General features: G+C 55.4%; 1 protein-coding gene across 1 annotated transcript; it reads right to left on the bottom strand.

Moving 5' to 3' along the window:
- Positions 1–2475: 2475 nt before the first annotated feature.
- On the bottom strand, positions 2476–12803 carry PRDX6 (peroxiredoxin 6). Its single transcript, XM_050900788.1, has 5 exons — positions 12668–12803; positions 10224–10380; positions 5380–5526; positions 4640–4786; positions 2476–3195 (listed from the first exon to the last, which is right to left on the bottom strand). The coding sequence occupies exons 1-5, from the start codon at positions 12757–12759 to the stop codon at positions 3064–3066; spliced, it is 675 nt and encodes a 224-aa protein (XP_050756745.1). The 5' UTR covers positions 12760–12803; the 3' UTR covers positions 2476–3063.
- Between the last annotated feature and the right edge of the window lie 159 nt (positions 12804–12962).

The following is a 12962-nucleotide window of genomic DNA, read 5'->3' as shown; positions in this document are numbered from 1 at the left end:
AGCCCCAGCTGCAGAGCCCACGCCAGGGACGAGCACCCGGACCCCCGGGCTCAGTTGTCCAACCGCCCCGCGGGATGCCTTCCCTGTGCCCCCCTTTCGCACCAGCACCCCGTTATCTCAGGGAGGGGCAGGTCACGGAAATGCCCACCCACACGCTCCCCTTGCCCTGAGCCTCGGGGTGCCTCTTCCCCTCCGTCCCCATCCTCGGGCCACTTTATTTATCTATCTATCTATTTATTTATTTATTTAAGGTTTAAGTTATTTATTGGTATTTATTGACGGCTGGAAGCCAGGGGGTCATTTCTGCTGCGCAGTGGGGGCAGCTGGGTCCCCCCCCGCCCAGCCCCCTGCATTTTGGGGTGCTGCCATGTGTTCGGGAGCGCCGCTGGGGAGGGATGCTTGCGGGCCCCCGTGCTCCCATCCCTTTTCGGAGCCGGGGGGGCAGAAAGGAAGGGGAATCACATCAGTGCCTGCAGGGAGGACGCCCGGTGCCTGTCCGCCTTCCTGCAGAAGCTCGAAGCCCCCCGTGCCCCCTCCCCAGGCGCTGTGCTCCCTCCCGTGCCCGTCCATATTTATTGACCCGGCCTCCTGGCGTTTCTCCGTTTGGCTCCCGCTGGATTTGCTATTGCCAATTCCCGGAGATGGTGAGAAGAGCCAGGACGTGTGGGTGTCGCTATGGAGAAAAGACCAAACCAGGTATTCTGCTGCCGCGTGGGGAAAATCAGAAGGAGAAGAGGAAAGCTGGTTTTGCAGAGTGCCTTAAACACAAATGACTTTACCGAGTAGGGGGCTTGGACTTCTGTCTCTGGATGTTATTATCAACTCGAACAAATGTTGCATTTCACTTCTCTGGGATTAAAAGAAAACCACTCGACCTGTACTGGAACCAAACCCTGTGTTTGCTTGAGTCCGTCTGGCTGGCTTGCACCTCTGGGGCCACGGTGGCGTGGGGAAGCAGGCAGGAATTTGTGGGCTTTCAGCCATCAGCCCCTGCCTGGCTCGGTGGTGGGACCAGTGGCTGCCCCTGCCGTCTTGAAGCCCCTGGGTCTGCTGATGGGACTCGTTCCCACTTGTCCCAACTTGCAGGTGGCTTCTCTGGTGTCGTAGAGAGGTTGTGCTTGCCTTGCAGTGCCCCTTCCCTGGAGATGCTCAGAGCAGCCTGTTTGCACAAAGCTTGCCATGGTGCTGTGTCCTCAAGCTTCCAGAAAATTGGGCATTTGGTTGGAGAGCTTGGGGGGGGAGGCAGACAGCCCTTTTTCCCTTAGGAAACCAGATCAAGGCCAGGGCTGTGTGCTGAGGGACCAGCAAGAAACCCAGGAGCTCGTGCAGCCCAACTGTAGGGAACTAGGGAAGCTGCCAAGCATGATAAGGCTGAAAAAAACTACACAGAAAAGGGATGTTTCCCCTTTGAAATTGCAGATCTCCCTCTCACTTCTTGCAGAGTGAAAGAGGGGAACAAGAGTCAACCCAGAGACCAGGGTTTTCCTTCTTATAGTAAAAATAATACATGGGGATAATGCAGAATTTCGTAACAAAGGTTCATTTAAAAATCATTTGGGGAAAAATACAAATACTCACCGTACAGTTCCTGGAGGCAATTAAATATTAATATATACACTTTTTTTTGATAATGAAAGAGGGAGGTCTCTGAAACGCAGCTGTATTTGGGGAAGGATGTCCTCAGCAGGGTGTCCTGGCCTGCACGCTGGGGTGAAGGAGGACAGCGATGGGTGCTGGGAGAAGCCAGTGGCTCTGGACATCGTTTGAGGACTGACAGGCCACGTCCAAGGTGAGTGCGGGTGCTGCCCCAGGATTAGGGTCTGCAGGATGCTGGAGGGTAGCTCATTGCATCCAGTGCATTGCTTACCAGGAGCATCAACCCTACTAGTCCCCGCTTGCTGTGGGGTACATTTGTGCCCTGAGCCAGCCAATTTCTTTAACAGCTGCTCATTTTGAGTGTTGCCGATTGCACTGGGCACCGAGAGATGCTGGCAGACAGCCTATGAGCCATTCGGTGAGCGGGCTTCTTTCCTAGCATTATATTAAAACATCGCTCATCTCTTGACAAATCCCTGAGGCATAGGTGCCAGAGAGCAGGGAGGAGTTGGCATGGCTTGTATCGTTCCCGCTCATGCCCTGGGAAGCAGGGTAAGATGCCCCACACCGCAGCTAATGGCAGGCCAGGTGTGTTCCCTAAGCAGACATCTCCTCCTTCCCACCACTGAGGCTCTGCTGCAAAGCAGGGGCAGCACAACTGCCCTGGGCCCCGCTGCCTTGTCTGAGATTACGTGCCCTGGGCCAACCTGCGTTTCCTAAGTGCGTGCCTTATTTACAGAGCAAGAACAAGGGCAATCTGTGCTGCTGCCACCCACCCAGGAGCATGGGCACACATCCCAGCTGCGCGGCCACAGGGAACAAAGTAAATGGTGCAGGGTGCCGTGGACACCAGCAGAGGCAGACGAGGGATACTGCAGGTAGTACTGAAGATCAGTTTATTTGCTCTATTCCCTCTTCCATAAAACCTGAAAACAATAAACTTCCAGCAATAGATGAGAAAGCAGCAAGAAGTGAGAGATTTGGCTCTGCAGCTCTTCCCCTACGCACAGGACCAGACAAAGGTGTTAATGTGTTAGCGACGGCTGCTCTGAAAGGCACGCAGCAGTTTGGAGCCCCTGAAGCTCCCTGATGGGAGGCATGGGAGCCCAGCAGGACAGCCCTCCGGGGCCTGGCTGCTGACACCATGCTTCTCACTGTGCCTCCGGGAAAAGCTCGGCTGGTGCTGAACAGGAGAGACTCCACAGTGCGAGCCCTGGAGCCCTCACTGGCCTGCTAACCACTTCCTTGCGGGGCTGATTCAAGGCAAGAAAACACCCAGGGTTTTAGTTTTGAGGCGATGTGGGGGATGAAAGGGATGGGGAGGATTGGTTTAGTATTGCGACACACCATCAGTGTGACGGTACGAGGCTGCTGGTCGCGTGGTGTCGGGGAGGCAGGAGTTGGGCACGGGGAAGGCTCCCGACGCCGAACGACCTGCAGCCCAGCGGGACGGATGGGCAGACCCGCTCACTCCGGCTGCGGGGTGTAACGCAGGTACTTCTTGCCCGACGGGAGGTCCTTCGTGAAGACTCCCTTGGGAAAGAGCTTCTTGGCTTCCTCGTCAGGTAAGGTGGGCACAACCATGACGCTCTCACCAGGCTGGGGAGCAAATGGGAACCATGAGAGCTGGCAGGCTTGGATGCAGGTGGCACGTCCCCACTGGCAGGTGACGCTGCCTCCCCGTGAACACTCAGTCCCCGCGCCCCAGGCACGTCCCCTGTAGCTCTCCCTGGAGCTGGCAGTGAGGACTGAGTGGAAGCTACACCAGGAGGTGTGGGTGATATCAAAAGGGAGAGCTGTGCCATCTGCCAGCCCTGCCAACGGGATCCCACAGCCCAGTTCTTCCCCACAGCACTCCCACGGGAACAGGGAGTAACAAGAGGGGAATTTGGGTATCTCTACGATGCAGGAGGGAGCACAGCTTGCCCAAGTCTGCTCATCCATTCCTATTGCTCAGGCGCCCCTGGGCAGGCGGTGCTGGCTCCCCTTTGATGTGTTAAGTGCCGGGGAAGGGTGTGCTTCCCTGGGAGGTGGGCTGGTGGGTGAGCTGGCCCCACACCACAGGGAGCTTATGCTGCAGGAGGCGGGCTGCCTCCATGCTCTGTTTTGCCCCAGGAAGTGAAGGTGCAGTTTGTTGTACACTCAGCACATGGACGCTGGTGTTGAGGGGTGGAGAAGCACAGCGAAGTGCACCGACACCCCGAGTTACTCAACCTCCGAGGCTTGTGCCTACGGGGCCTTCCTGCCCAGATGGAGCAGGTGGTTAGGACAATGCTCTGGGAGCCTGGTCCTGCCTCATAACACAGGAGGACTTCTCCAGGACACCCTGTAACAGCAGGAGCGTGTCCTCTGGCTCCAGACAGGCAGGCTTCCCCAGTAACAGCTATCAAAGCCAGCGGGCCGGACAGGTCCAGGGGCTGAGGAGCGCTGCTGGGCTGAGGAACCATGGCTAGCTAAAGCAGCCAGACTGTGCTGCTTGTTCTTGCTTTATCTTGGCTGCCTAAATGGTTTTTGGGAGTTTTAAATAATGCTACTGAACAGGGATGGCCACAACTAAGCAACTTCAACTCGTAATTTTCCACGAATATAGGACTCTGCTGTGTACGTGCTGGGCAAAGTGGGGCTGTGCCCATACTGGCCCTTCCTGGCTCAAAGGCAGGAGAGCAGCGAGCCAGCCCAGGGAGGGGTGCCCCATGCTTGCTGCTTCGCTGGCTTTGAATGGACTTTGGCACACTGACACCTGGTAATGCCCTTCCTTATCACAGACAACAAGGGCAGGAGGTTTCTTGGCCCAAAGCTCAAGTACTGATAGCCAGAAGGGCCAAGCCCAGTATTTGCTGGCACCAGGGACCGAGGGCAGGGACGGGAAGTTCCTATGGTTGACTCCAGACTGCAACAGCCCTGGGGCCTGAGCTGGGATCTAACTCATATCCCAGGACCTCAGCAGCTTTCCCCACCCTGTGGGTCCCCCTCCAAGGGAAGCTGGTTGATGTTTCAATGCACATTTTCAGTGCCCAGCTGTGAGCTTTGCTCCCCTCCTCACCTTCCAGTCCACAGGGGTAGCGACCTTCTTGTACGCTGTCAGCTGCAGGGAGTCCACCACTCTCAGGATCTCATCAAAGTTTCTCCCGGTGGTGGCTGGGTACAGGATGGAGAGTTTCAGCTTCTTATCCGGGCCAAAAATGAACACCTGAGCACAGGAAGACAGGGTCAGAGGCTGGGCAGAAGATGTTTGTCCAGCTGCCCTGCTGGGTCTGCTCAGCCCTGCTGCTCCTCCCTTTCCTGGGAGGTGGCCTGCTTGATCACAAGTGTTGGGACAGGTGAGATGCCATGGTGGGGATCTCCTAGAGCAAGTGATGCCCAGGCACAGGGAACACGGTGTTTGCTCTGGGAGCTCCTGTTTCCAATGCCAGCTTGTTTTGCTACTTGAAACGTTTCCTCCTCTTGACCTGTGCCCTTCTAATGGAAATACGAGAGGGGAGAGGGAAACTCCAGCAGATCAAGCACTTTTGTCCCCTCTGTGTTAGGACGGGCACAACCAGGATGAGCTGGTGGCAACAGCAAGATGGAGCCAGCAGGCCAGCGCTGTGCCAGCCTCTTCCTGCAGCACAACCCATGGATCTAGCCCAAGGAAGTCAACCTAGCTCCTGAAGATGGTCATGTCCATCCAGGTAAGCTGCCCTCATCTTCAAGCCCAGCCTCACGGACACAGGGCAGGACGGCAGGCAATGCCTACTGCTGAGAAGGCTGCTGTGCAGCGGTGCTCCAGGGCCAGGTACTCACCACGCGAGCAGTCAGGGGCATGCCGTCCTTGTCCCGCTCATCTGGGTCCAGCATGCCCAGCTTGACAGAGAGCTCCCGGTTCGCATCAGCAATGATGGGGAAGGGGAGTTTCTCCTCGGGTTGCCCCCCGTTGTATGCGTTGATGTCCTGCAGAGACAAAACCATTGGCATACCATCCCACCACCACGAGAGACAGAGGCCAGGCAGGGAGACATCCACACAGGCTTTATGTGTGTGGGGCAAGCTCCTGCAGAGAGGCCATGCAGAAACATGTACAGCCGCTGCTCCACAGGAGCTTGTGACTTGCTTGGCCCCAGGGTGTCAGGCTGGGACAGCACAGCCAGGGGTTCGTGGCCTTTCACGAAGTTTCTCTGCTTCCAGAAACCAGGTGACAAACCAGAAACGTGCGTGCCATGCCGGACTCTGCCTTCTTCTTAGAGGTTAGTTTTTAGGCTGTCTATGCTCACACCCTGTCACTCACCTCCGGGACTGCCTGTGGACTAGCTGCTTTGCCCAGGCAGTGGGTATGGAGAAATAGGGAAGTCCTGCCCGTGCCAGTGACACAGGGAGATTTACCCACCTTTCCCTGAGAACAGAGGTGTCCCTCTTCCAACCCTCTCCCAGCAAGGGATCTAGCACTACTGACAGATGTGTTGGTATCACACCTGAACTGGACTGTGCTCTAAGGAACAGTTTCTCTAGTGGCAGAGCAAACCAGTGACTCTACAGCTAACAAAGGTCAAGTGTCGAACACTTCACAGGTCTTGTGCGAGGGACCAGCTCCATTTGGCACGTCACTCCTAGCTTACTTAACTAAAGGCTCTTGAAAACAGGGTGAAAGTCTGAGCGTAGGTGCTGGGACACTGCACACTCCTTTCTGAACCATGGCTGGGAGAGAAGAGAAAACCATCCCCTTCCATAGCCGTGCAGGCTCTCCCTTGTTTATGAGGTTGCTCCCTGTGGTAGTGCAAACTTGACCTGCTTCACAGGGAAACTGTATTTTGAGCACCTCTGAATCTGGTCTGGACTTGGCCAAAGCATTCAAGTTATCCTTGTAGTTTGCAGTACCACTGGTATGGGTCATGCTGAGCCACGGCAGGGCTGGGAGCAGCCTGCTCAAGGCAGCACGAGCAGAGCAGCTGCCAGCATTCAAGCAAGTTTAATTCAAGGTTTCTGCCCCAGAACAGAGCTGCCTGTTCCTTCCATCCCTCTTTATGCTACAAGGGGATAAAATTGACTCCAGTGCTGATGCAAGCCTCCCGCGCACCACTGCCATACATTATCAGCTGAGCTGATAATTTGAATGTACAAGTCTCTCTGCCTTTCCAGGGCCTTGAACTTGGGGGAACAGGTTGGGTCCTGCTCAGAGGGAACTTGGGGAGGGCAGGGTTGGAAATTCTGCCCCTTGGCACTGCCCACTGTTGCTCACAGCATGCCAGAGGCAGCAAGAGCAGGCAGGCCCTGCACCACTCCTCAGCCCTCCTAGGCTGACAGTGGTGACATAAGGGGCTGTAACCCTGCCCCGGCTCCTCAGGGTGCTGCAAGCAGGTCAAGTGGTGCACATGTGGCAAGATGTTTCCTTTCCAGCTTTTCTCTTTGCTTGTTTTCTCCCCAGGGCTTTCTGAGTCAGCACTACGCTGCAAAAAGGGGCTGTTTATCTTGGCTGGGTTGCGGTCAGGCCTGCCTTGGAAGGAAGGAATCGGTTCTGTTCTCCTGCAGACCTGCCTTGTCAAAGCAGAGTGGGGAAGGAAATGAAAGCAGAGCTGGAGAGGCCAGCCCAGGTGAAATGATTCTGAATACCCCACAGAGTCGCAGGAAGCTGTAGATGAAGGTCAGACAGTGACAAGCCTCCCCCACTCCCCCTTCAGAGTTGGGGCTGGAGGATGAAGAGAGCTTCTGAGAAGCAGTATCTGAATCCCATGGACTGTAACTCGTTCCAAAATGCAACTAGTTTCATGATGTGGGGATCTCTGTACAAAACAGCCTCACAAACCCCACCCTATCTTGCAATAAGACACCCAAGACTCACTCACTTCCCTACGAACTATTTTTCTTTCCAGAGTCCAAGCTGAAACCAGACATCACTGGAGTGATTCATTCACCCCTCACTCACCAAGGTGAGGACATTAGTGGCCGAAGAAAGTGTTGAAACTTCCTCTGACATGCACAGCACATGCCAGTCAACCCTGCTTAAGGAGCTCGTGCATTCAGCCAACCCTTGGAGAAGCAGTGCACGGACTAGGGAGGTAGGAGAGTGGGATCAATCCCTGGCTGAGCTACAGGCTTGTTCTGAGTCCTGGAGCAAGCCTCTGGGTCTTGGGTAGGGATGGCTAAGAACAGCAGTGACATCTTTGGCTGGGAAAGCAAAGCTGAGCAAAGTGACATGAGAATTATTGGCTATACTCTGGTCCCACCTTTCCAGGCCCCGTCTGCCCACTGAAATTTGGCAGCAAAGCAAGCAGAAGTTTCTTTGTTGTTTCATGCAGGGTTTCAGCCATCCCTCCTGCCCGCTTGCTTCCTCACAGGCTGGGCTCCAGATAAACACAACTTCATCCTCTCGCTACTGCTACGAGCTTCATCCAAAGAGAAAGCATAGGTATGTAAAGGAACATTGCACAGAGAGGTCTGCCCAAAGTTTTGCTCACTCCTAGGACTTCTCTCTAAGTTAAGATCTAGTGAAGGAAATTGCAGTTTCTAGATCTCAATCTAGCATTTAATGAAGACTGCTTTTGTCCCGACAGGCAGCTTCTGCCAAGGCTCGGTATCTTTGTTAAGCTCTTTTTTTTTCCCCATGGCTGGGCAGGAGAACCTTTGGGGCACTGCCCCTGGTCTCAGACTTGCAGCAAGCACTAACACTTGCCTTCCTAGTTCAGCTCTTTAGCTCTCCGCATTATCTGAAGTTCTTCTCTGCTTTGTCAAGGACAAAGGAAAAGGATCACATGTATGGGCAAGGTCTAAGAGCAGAGCAATCCCATCCCCGTCCTCTCTTATGTCCTCCATGATGCACGCCTGCTGCGTCCATTGCTCCTCCATGCTCCCCGCGCCACTCACAGTGTCACAGCCTGACACGTCCTCCCGTTCCCAGGCTAAAGAGCCCCAGCTGCTCTGCACTGAAGCAAACCTGCCCAAATCTGCAGGCAGCTTTGATCCTCCTCTGCACCTTTTCTTGTTCCCCTGTAGTGTGCGAGATGGGCAATTTCAAACACAGGCTGCATGGAAGACTCCAGTCTGCTATGGATTTGTCCTCACCAACTGGATCTTTTGCTCTGGAGGACTTTCACGGTTTACTTTTTGACAGGTGCTGAGCTGACATTTCCAAACCATTGTCTCTGAGGCCTCTCCCAGCTTGACAGAAAGCCCATCGCCGCTTGGACCACTGCCCTCTGCCTTTCTCCGCACTTGTTCTGGAAGGTTTTCAAAATGTGCTACTCTGCCTCCCATCAGTCAGCGTCAAGAGGCTGTTCTGCAGCTTTTCCTGGTTTTACCTCAGGTTGTGCTGAATAATGCCACAGCATCAGCAAAGTCAGCTCGTTGTTCATCTCTTTTCCAGATCGCCTGAGTATGCTGAACCCCACACGTCCCTGCAGACTCGCGAGGGAGCTCACCGCTTCCCACCCTTGAGACAACTTATCACTTCCTCCTGTCTCCCTGCAGAAAAGAACCTGCCCTTCACAAAGCCGATTTCATTGAAAAGCTTTTTGGAAATTCGAGGACTTTGTAAGAGTCAGCAATACCCTATTGTTATTCAAAGGCCTTTAGCCAACCAGGAAGTGAGACTCCCTTACAAAAGCACAACCCCAACTTTCTGTTATATTTAATGGGGTGTCTGCTAATTTGACTGGTGGTTTCAGCCAGTTTAACCAGCACAGAAATCTCATTTATTGGTGTGGGATTTGTACAGTGTTTTTCCCAGGCCCTTCTGAGGCTTGGTGGGACATTGGCCAATCTCAATGTCACTCAAATCGACCACTCGGGTACGAAGGTCAATTTAAGCAATAAGGCAATTAGGCAATTTCTAAAGCCAGTCAGTCACTAAACAATGTTTGAGTGTGGAAATTTCTCACCTTTACTACCTCTTATTGCATGCATATCTCACCCCTGGAAAATGCACGAGAACATTCCCAATTTTAAGAGCAAAGAAAGAGGCAGGTAATTCACCCAGGGATTTTTATACTCTGGCCATATCTGTCTGAAATGAGCATTTCACACCCCTACCGCCTATGAGCTCTGGAGTCATACTCCCTGGCAGCACACCATCGCTGAGGCTGCATTTGAAGCTTTTCATTAGTTCCTTTTATGTTCCTTCACCAAGCTACTCCGTTCCCACCTTTTTTTTTTTTATACTCCCTCATGATGGTTTTGTATTGAACATTCTCTTATTTGTGGTTTTATGCTTTAACATGTCCCTGTTTGTTCTCTGTTTTCTTTTCCCTGCCTGGGCATGAATTGCACCCTTTGAAGACTGCCTGTTCACTTCTAATGCCTCCTTTCCTTTCCTGTTTTATTACAGAACTTTTTGAGGGTCTGTGGATAGATTGCCTTCCTCTGAGCTTTTGGCACCACCTTCACATACGTTCTACCCTTTCAGGTATTGGTAGGAGAGCAGTTTTCCTCTTGTTTCAAAGTGTCAGTGCACAGAGTGCCCTGGACTTCGTGGAGCGCTCCATGAAGATGGAGCAGACCTTCCTGTTCCTGCTCTGAATTTTAGCACTTCCTATCCCACATGCTTTGGGATTTGAGATACGTAGTTCCGAGTCTGTGCTCTGTTCTGTGTGGGCTTTTCCCCCGGCCTTCAGAGCAAGGCAGCAGTGCAAGCTCCCCTTGCGCCTCCCCACGCCCCGTACCTTGCTCCAGGAGAGGTGGTCTTGGACGTTGTCAATGGAGAGGGCGATCATCTTCACGTTGCGCTTGCTGAACTCGGCCGCCAGCTTCGCCGCCCGGCCAAGCTCTGTGGTGCAGACGGGTGTGAAGTCCCGTGGGTGGGAGAAGAGGATGCCCCATCTGAAAGAACAGAGCAGGAGATGGCGTTAGGGCGAGACGTCATTCTGGTTTGTACTGCAGACAAAAAGCTGTACAGATTGCACTGCACGGAGACTAGTGCGGGAACAGCTCATCTCTCTGCTAAGTGGAAATCCTGTCCTGGGAACTTTTCTGTCCCTATCGCTAGAAGCCTTCACGAGACAAGCCCCGCTCATCATGCTCTGAGAAACTCCCTGCGCCTCGCTCCCCCTCTCCCTCCAGGATCCCACAGGGGATGCTGGAATAGCCCATGGCTCTTGATGTGGCGGTGGACACCGTGCCACGGGAGGAGGTGTGGGGGAGCCACGTGTACACTCTGTACCCCAGAGACCACATGTGCGAGGGGACGTAGATGCCAGCCTGCCAGCCACATTATTGCAGAGATCATTACTGATTTACAAGGCTATTCGCTATCCTGTATACCTCATCAACGACCGTGAGGAGAAACACCCATGTATATCACGCAACTTAAAAGAATGGGATAGGACCAAACCTTAACCCAACCACTGCTGTGAGGTGCCAAATGTATTTAATGAAAAAATAAGAATTAATCAACTAACGGGGGAGGCCAGAAGTTAACATCACATTATGGCTACAGTTACAACAATACTGCCACCTCGCTTTTGCCCACCGCTTCCCATCAGTGGATTCTGCCATCTTTAGAGCAGGCAAATGCTAGTCTCCCCACTTTACAGGTAAGGCAACCGGCGCACAGAGAAAGGCAGCGATGCAGCCCAGCAGCGAGATGGGCTTACGGCAAAACAGCTCCCAGCTCTCAGGAGTTTCCAGAGGCTAAAGCAAAGCCACCCCCAGCACTTAAACTGCCCTGCCAGGGACTTGTCACACTGTTTCTCAGCTCAACGCTCACAGGGCTTACTGCACCACTCCTCACCTGGCCCCCAGCGCTCAGTAAATAGAGCTGCATGCCACAGCAGCTGGGCAAAGTCCTGTCTTAGAGACTGGGGAACGGAGCTGGAGGGATCAAGTGAGGCACCCCGCAGCTCTGCCAGAGGCGCGCGATTGCCACGGCTCACCATGAAGTTACGGGGCTGCTACCTGCCCACTGGTGCTGCAAGTCTCTTTATACAATAAGCATACTACTTGAATAAAAAGGCAGCAAAGTACCAATTAGAAGCTGGCCAAGAACGCTGCCATGTGGGTGATCAGGCTGGAACAGCCAGTTTTAAGAAGCCCTGCAGCTTATTTTCTCGCTAAGAGGGCTCCTTTTTCCCTGTTTGCCCAAGCTCACAACGCTGACAGAAGCGGACTCAAACGCCGATTCAAGCCTGCCAAGCGCCGCGGGGAGCGAGTCCCAAACGTGCTGTGCCAGCACCCTCCCGCTTGTGCCAGAAATGGAGCAACAGGCTTTGAGGGAAACAGTGCCTGAAGGCGTGTGGCTTTCCTCCTCGGGCTCAAACAGGACCAGGGCCCTTTGCCACCGCTCGATTACAAACCTTCGCGCTCCCGGGCTCACTCACAAAGGACGTACGTGACACACGAGCTGATCTCGGGGACTGGCCTGGACTAAGCGCCGCTCTGGCAAGCCTGGCTTTGCCCTCCCCTGGGGCTCTGCCGTTTTCAGTGCGCCTCGTCCCTCTCCTCGAGGGCTCAGCTCGCCCTCAGCGAGCTCGGCTCGCCCTCTCGCCGCGCAGCCCGCGGGAGGGGATGGGGGAAGACGGGGGGAGGTGGCTGTGCCCCCTCGGAGGGACCGGTGTGCACCTCCCCACCGCGCTCCCCTGCCAAATCGCCGTGTCCAGGCCTTCCTCGCCCCCGGAGCACGCTGCGGCTCCACCTGAAAACCACCGGTTTTGGAGCAAGCCCACGGCACGGACTGGCCCAGCTCTGACCCCCCGCACCGGTCGCACGCCCGTGGGAGCGACACGGCCTGCAAGGCTCCCACCCGGGGGTCGAGCCGGGCTCCCACACGTAATTCACCGTCGTGCTTATCTGGAAGGAAACTCTTCATCCTCGTGCCTATCTGGAAGAAAACTCTTCGCCCTCGGCGCCCGGGAGCCAGGCCCGGCTCGGCCCGCCGGCGGGGGAGGACAACCGGCCCCCGGGGACCGTGCCCCGGCGCTGCTGCCCGGTGAGCGGCCCCTACCCCCCGGGGCCGGCCCTAGGGTCAATCCCCCGCCCCTGACCTCCCCCCGCGCCCGGCTCCCCCTGCTCCCCAGGCACCTCCTGCGTCCCCGCGGAGGGCCAGCGCCCAGCCGGGGCTGCGGAGCTCCCCACCCTCCCGATCCCGCTGCCCGCCGCCCCCGATGCTCACGAGTCTCCCAGGAAGTCGTGGAAGCGGATGCGGCCCTGCGTGGTCTCCGCCTCGAAGTTGGGCGCCTCGTCGCCCAGCAGCAAGCCCGGCATGGCTGTGGCTCCGGCTCCGGCTCCGGCTGTGGCTGCGGCTCCGCTGGCTACCGGGGCTGCTCTGCGCCTCTGTGCATGCGCAGAGGCCACTGCCCGCCTCCCCGGGCGGCGGGGCCCCGGCGGGCTAGTCACGTGACGGGCGGCCGCCGCGCTTTACGGCTGCTGCCGCGCCTTGTGGCGCTTTGCGGCACGGGTGGAGGGGA

This window comes from Gymnogyps californianus, chromosome 8 (genome assembly GCF_018139145.2).
Source record: "Gymnogyps californianus isolate 813 chromosome 8, ASM1813914v2, whole genome shotgun sequence".
NCBI lineage: Eukaryota > Metazoa > Chordata > Aves > Accipitriformes > Cathartidae > Gymnogyps > Gymnogyps californianus.
The sequence above is the reverse complement of the archived record's forward strand: the minus strand, read 5'-3'. Positions and strand labels throughout refer to the sequence as shown.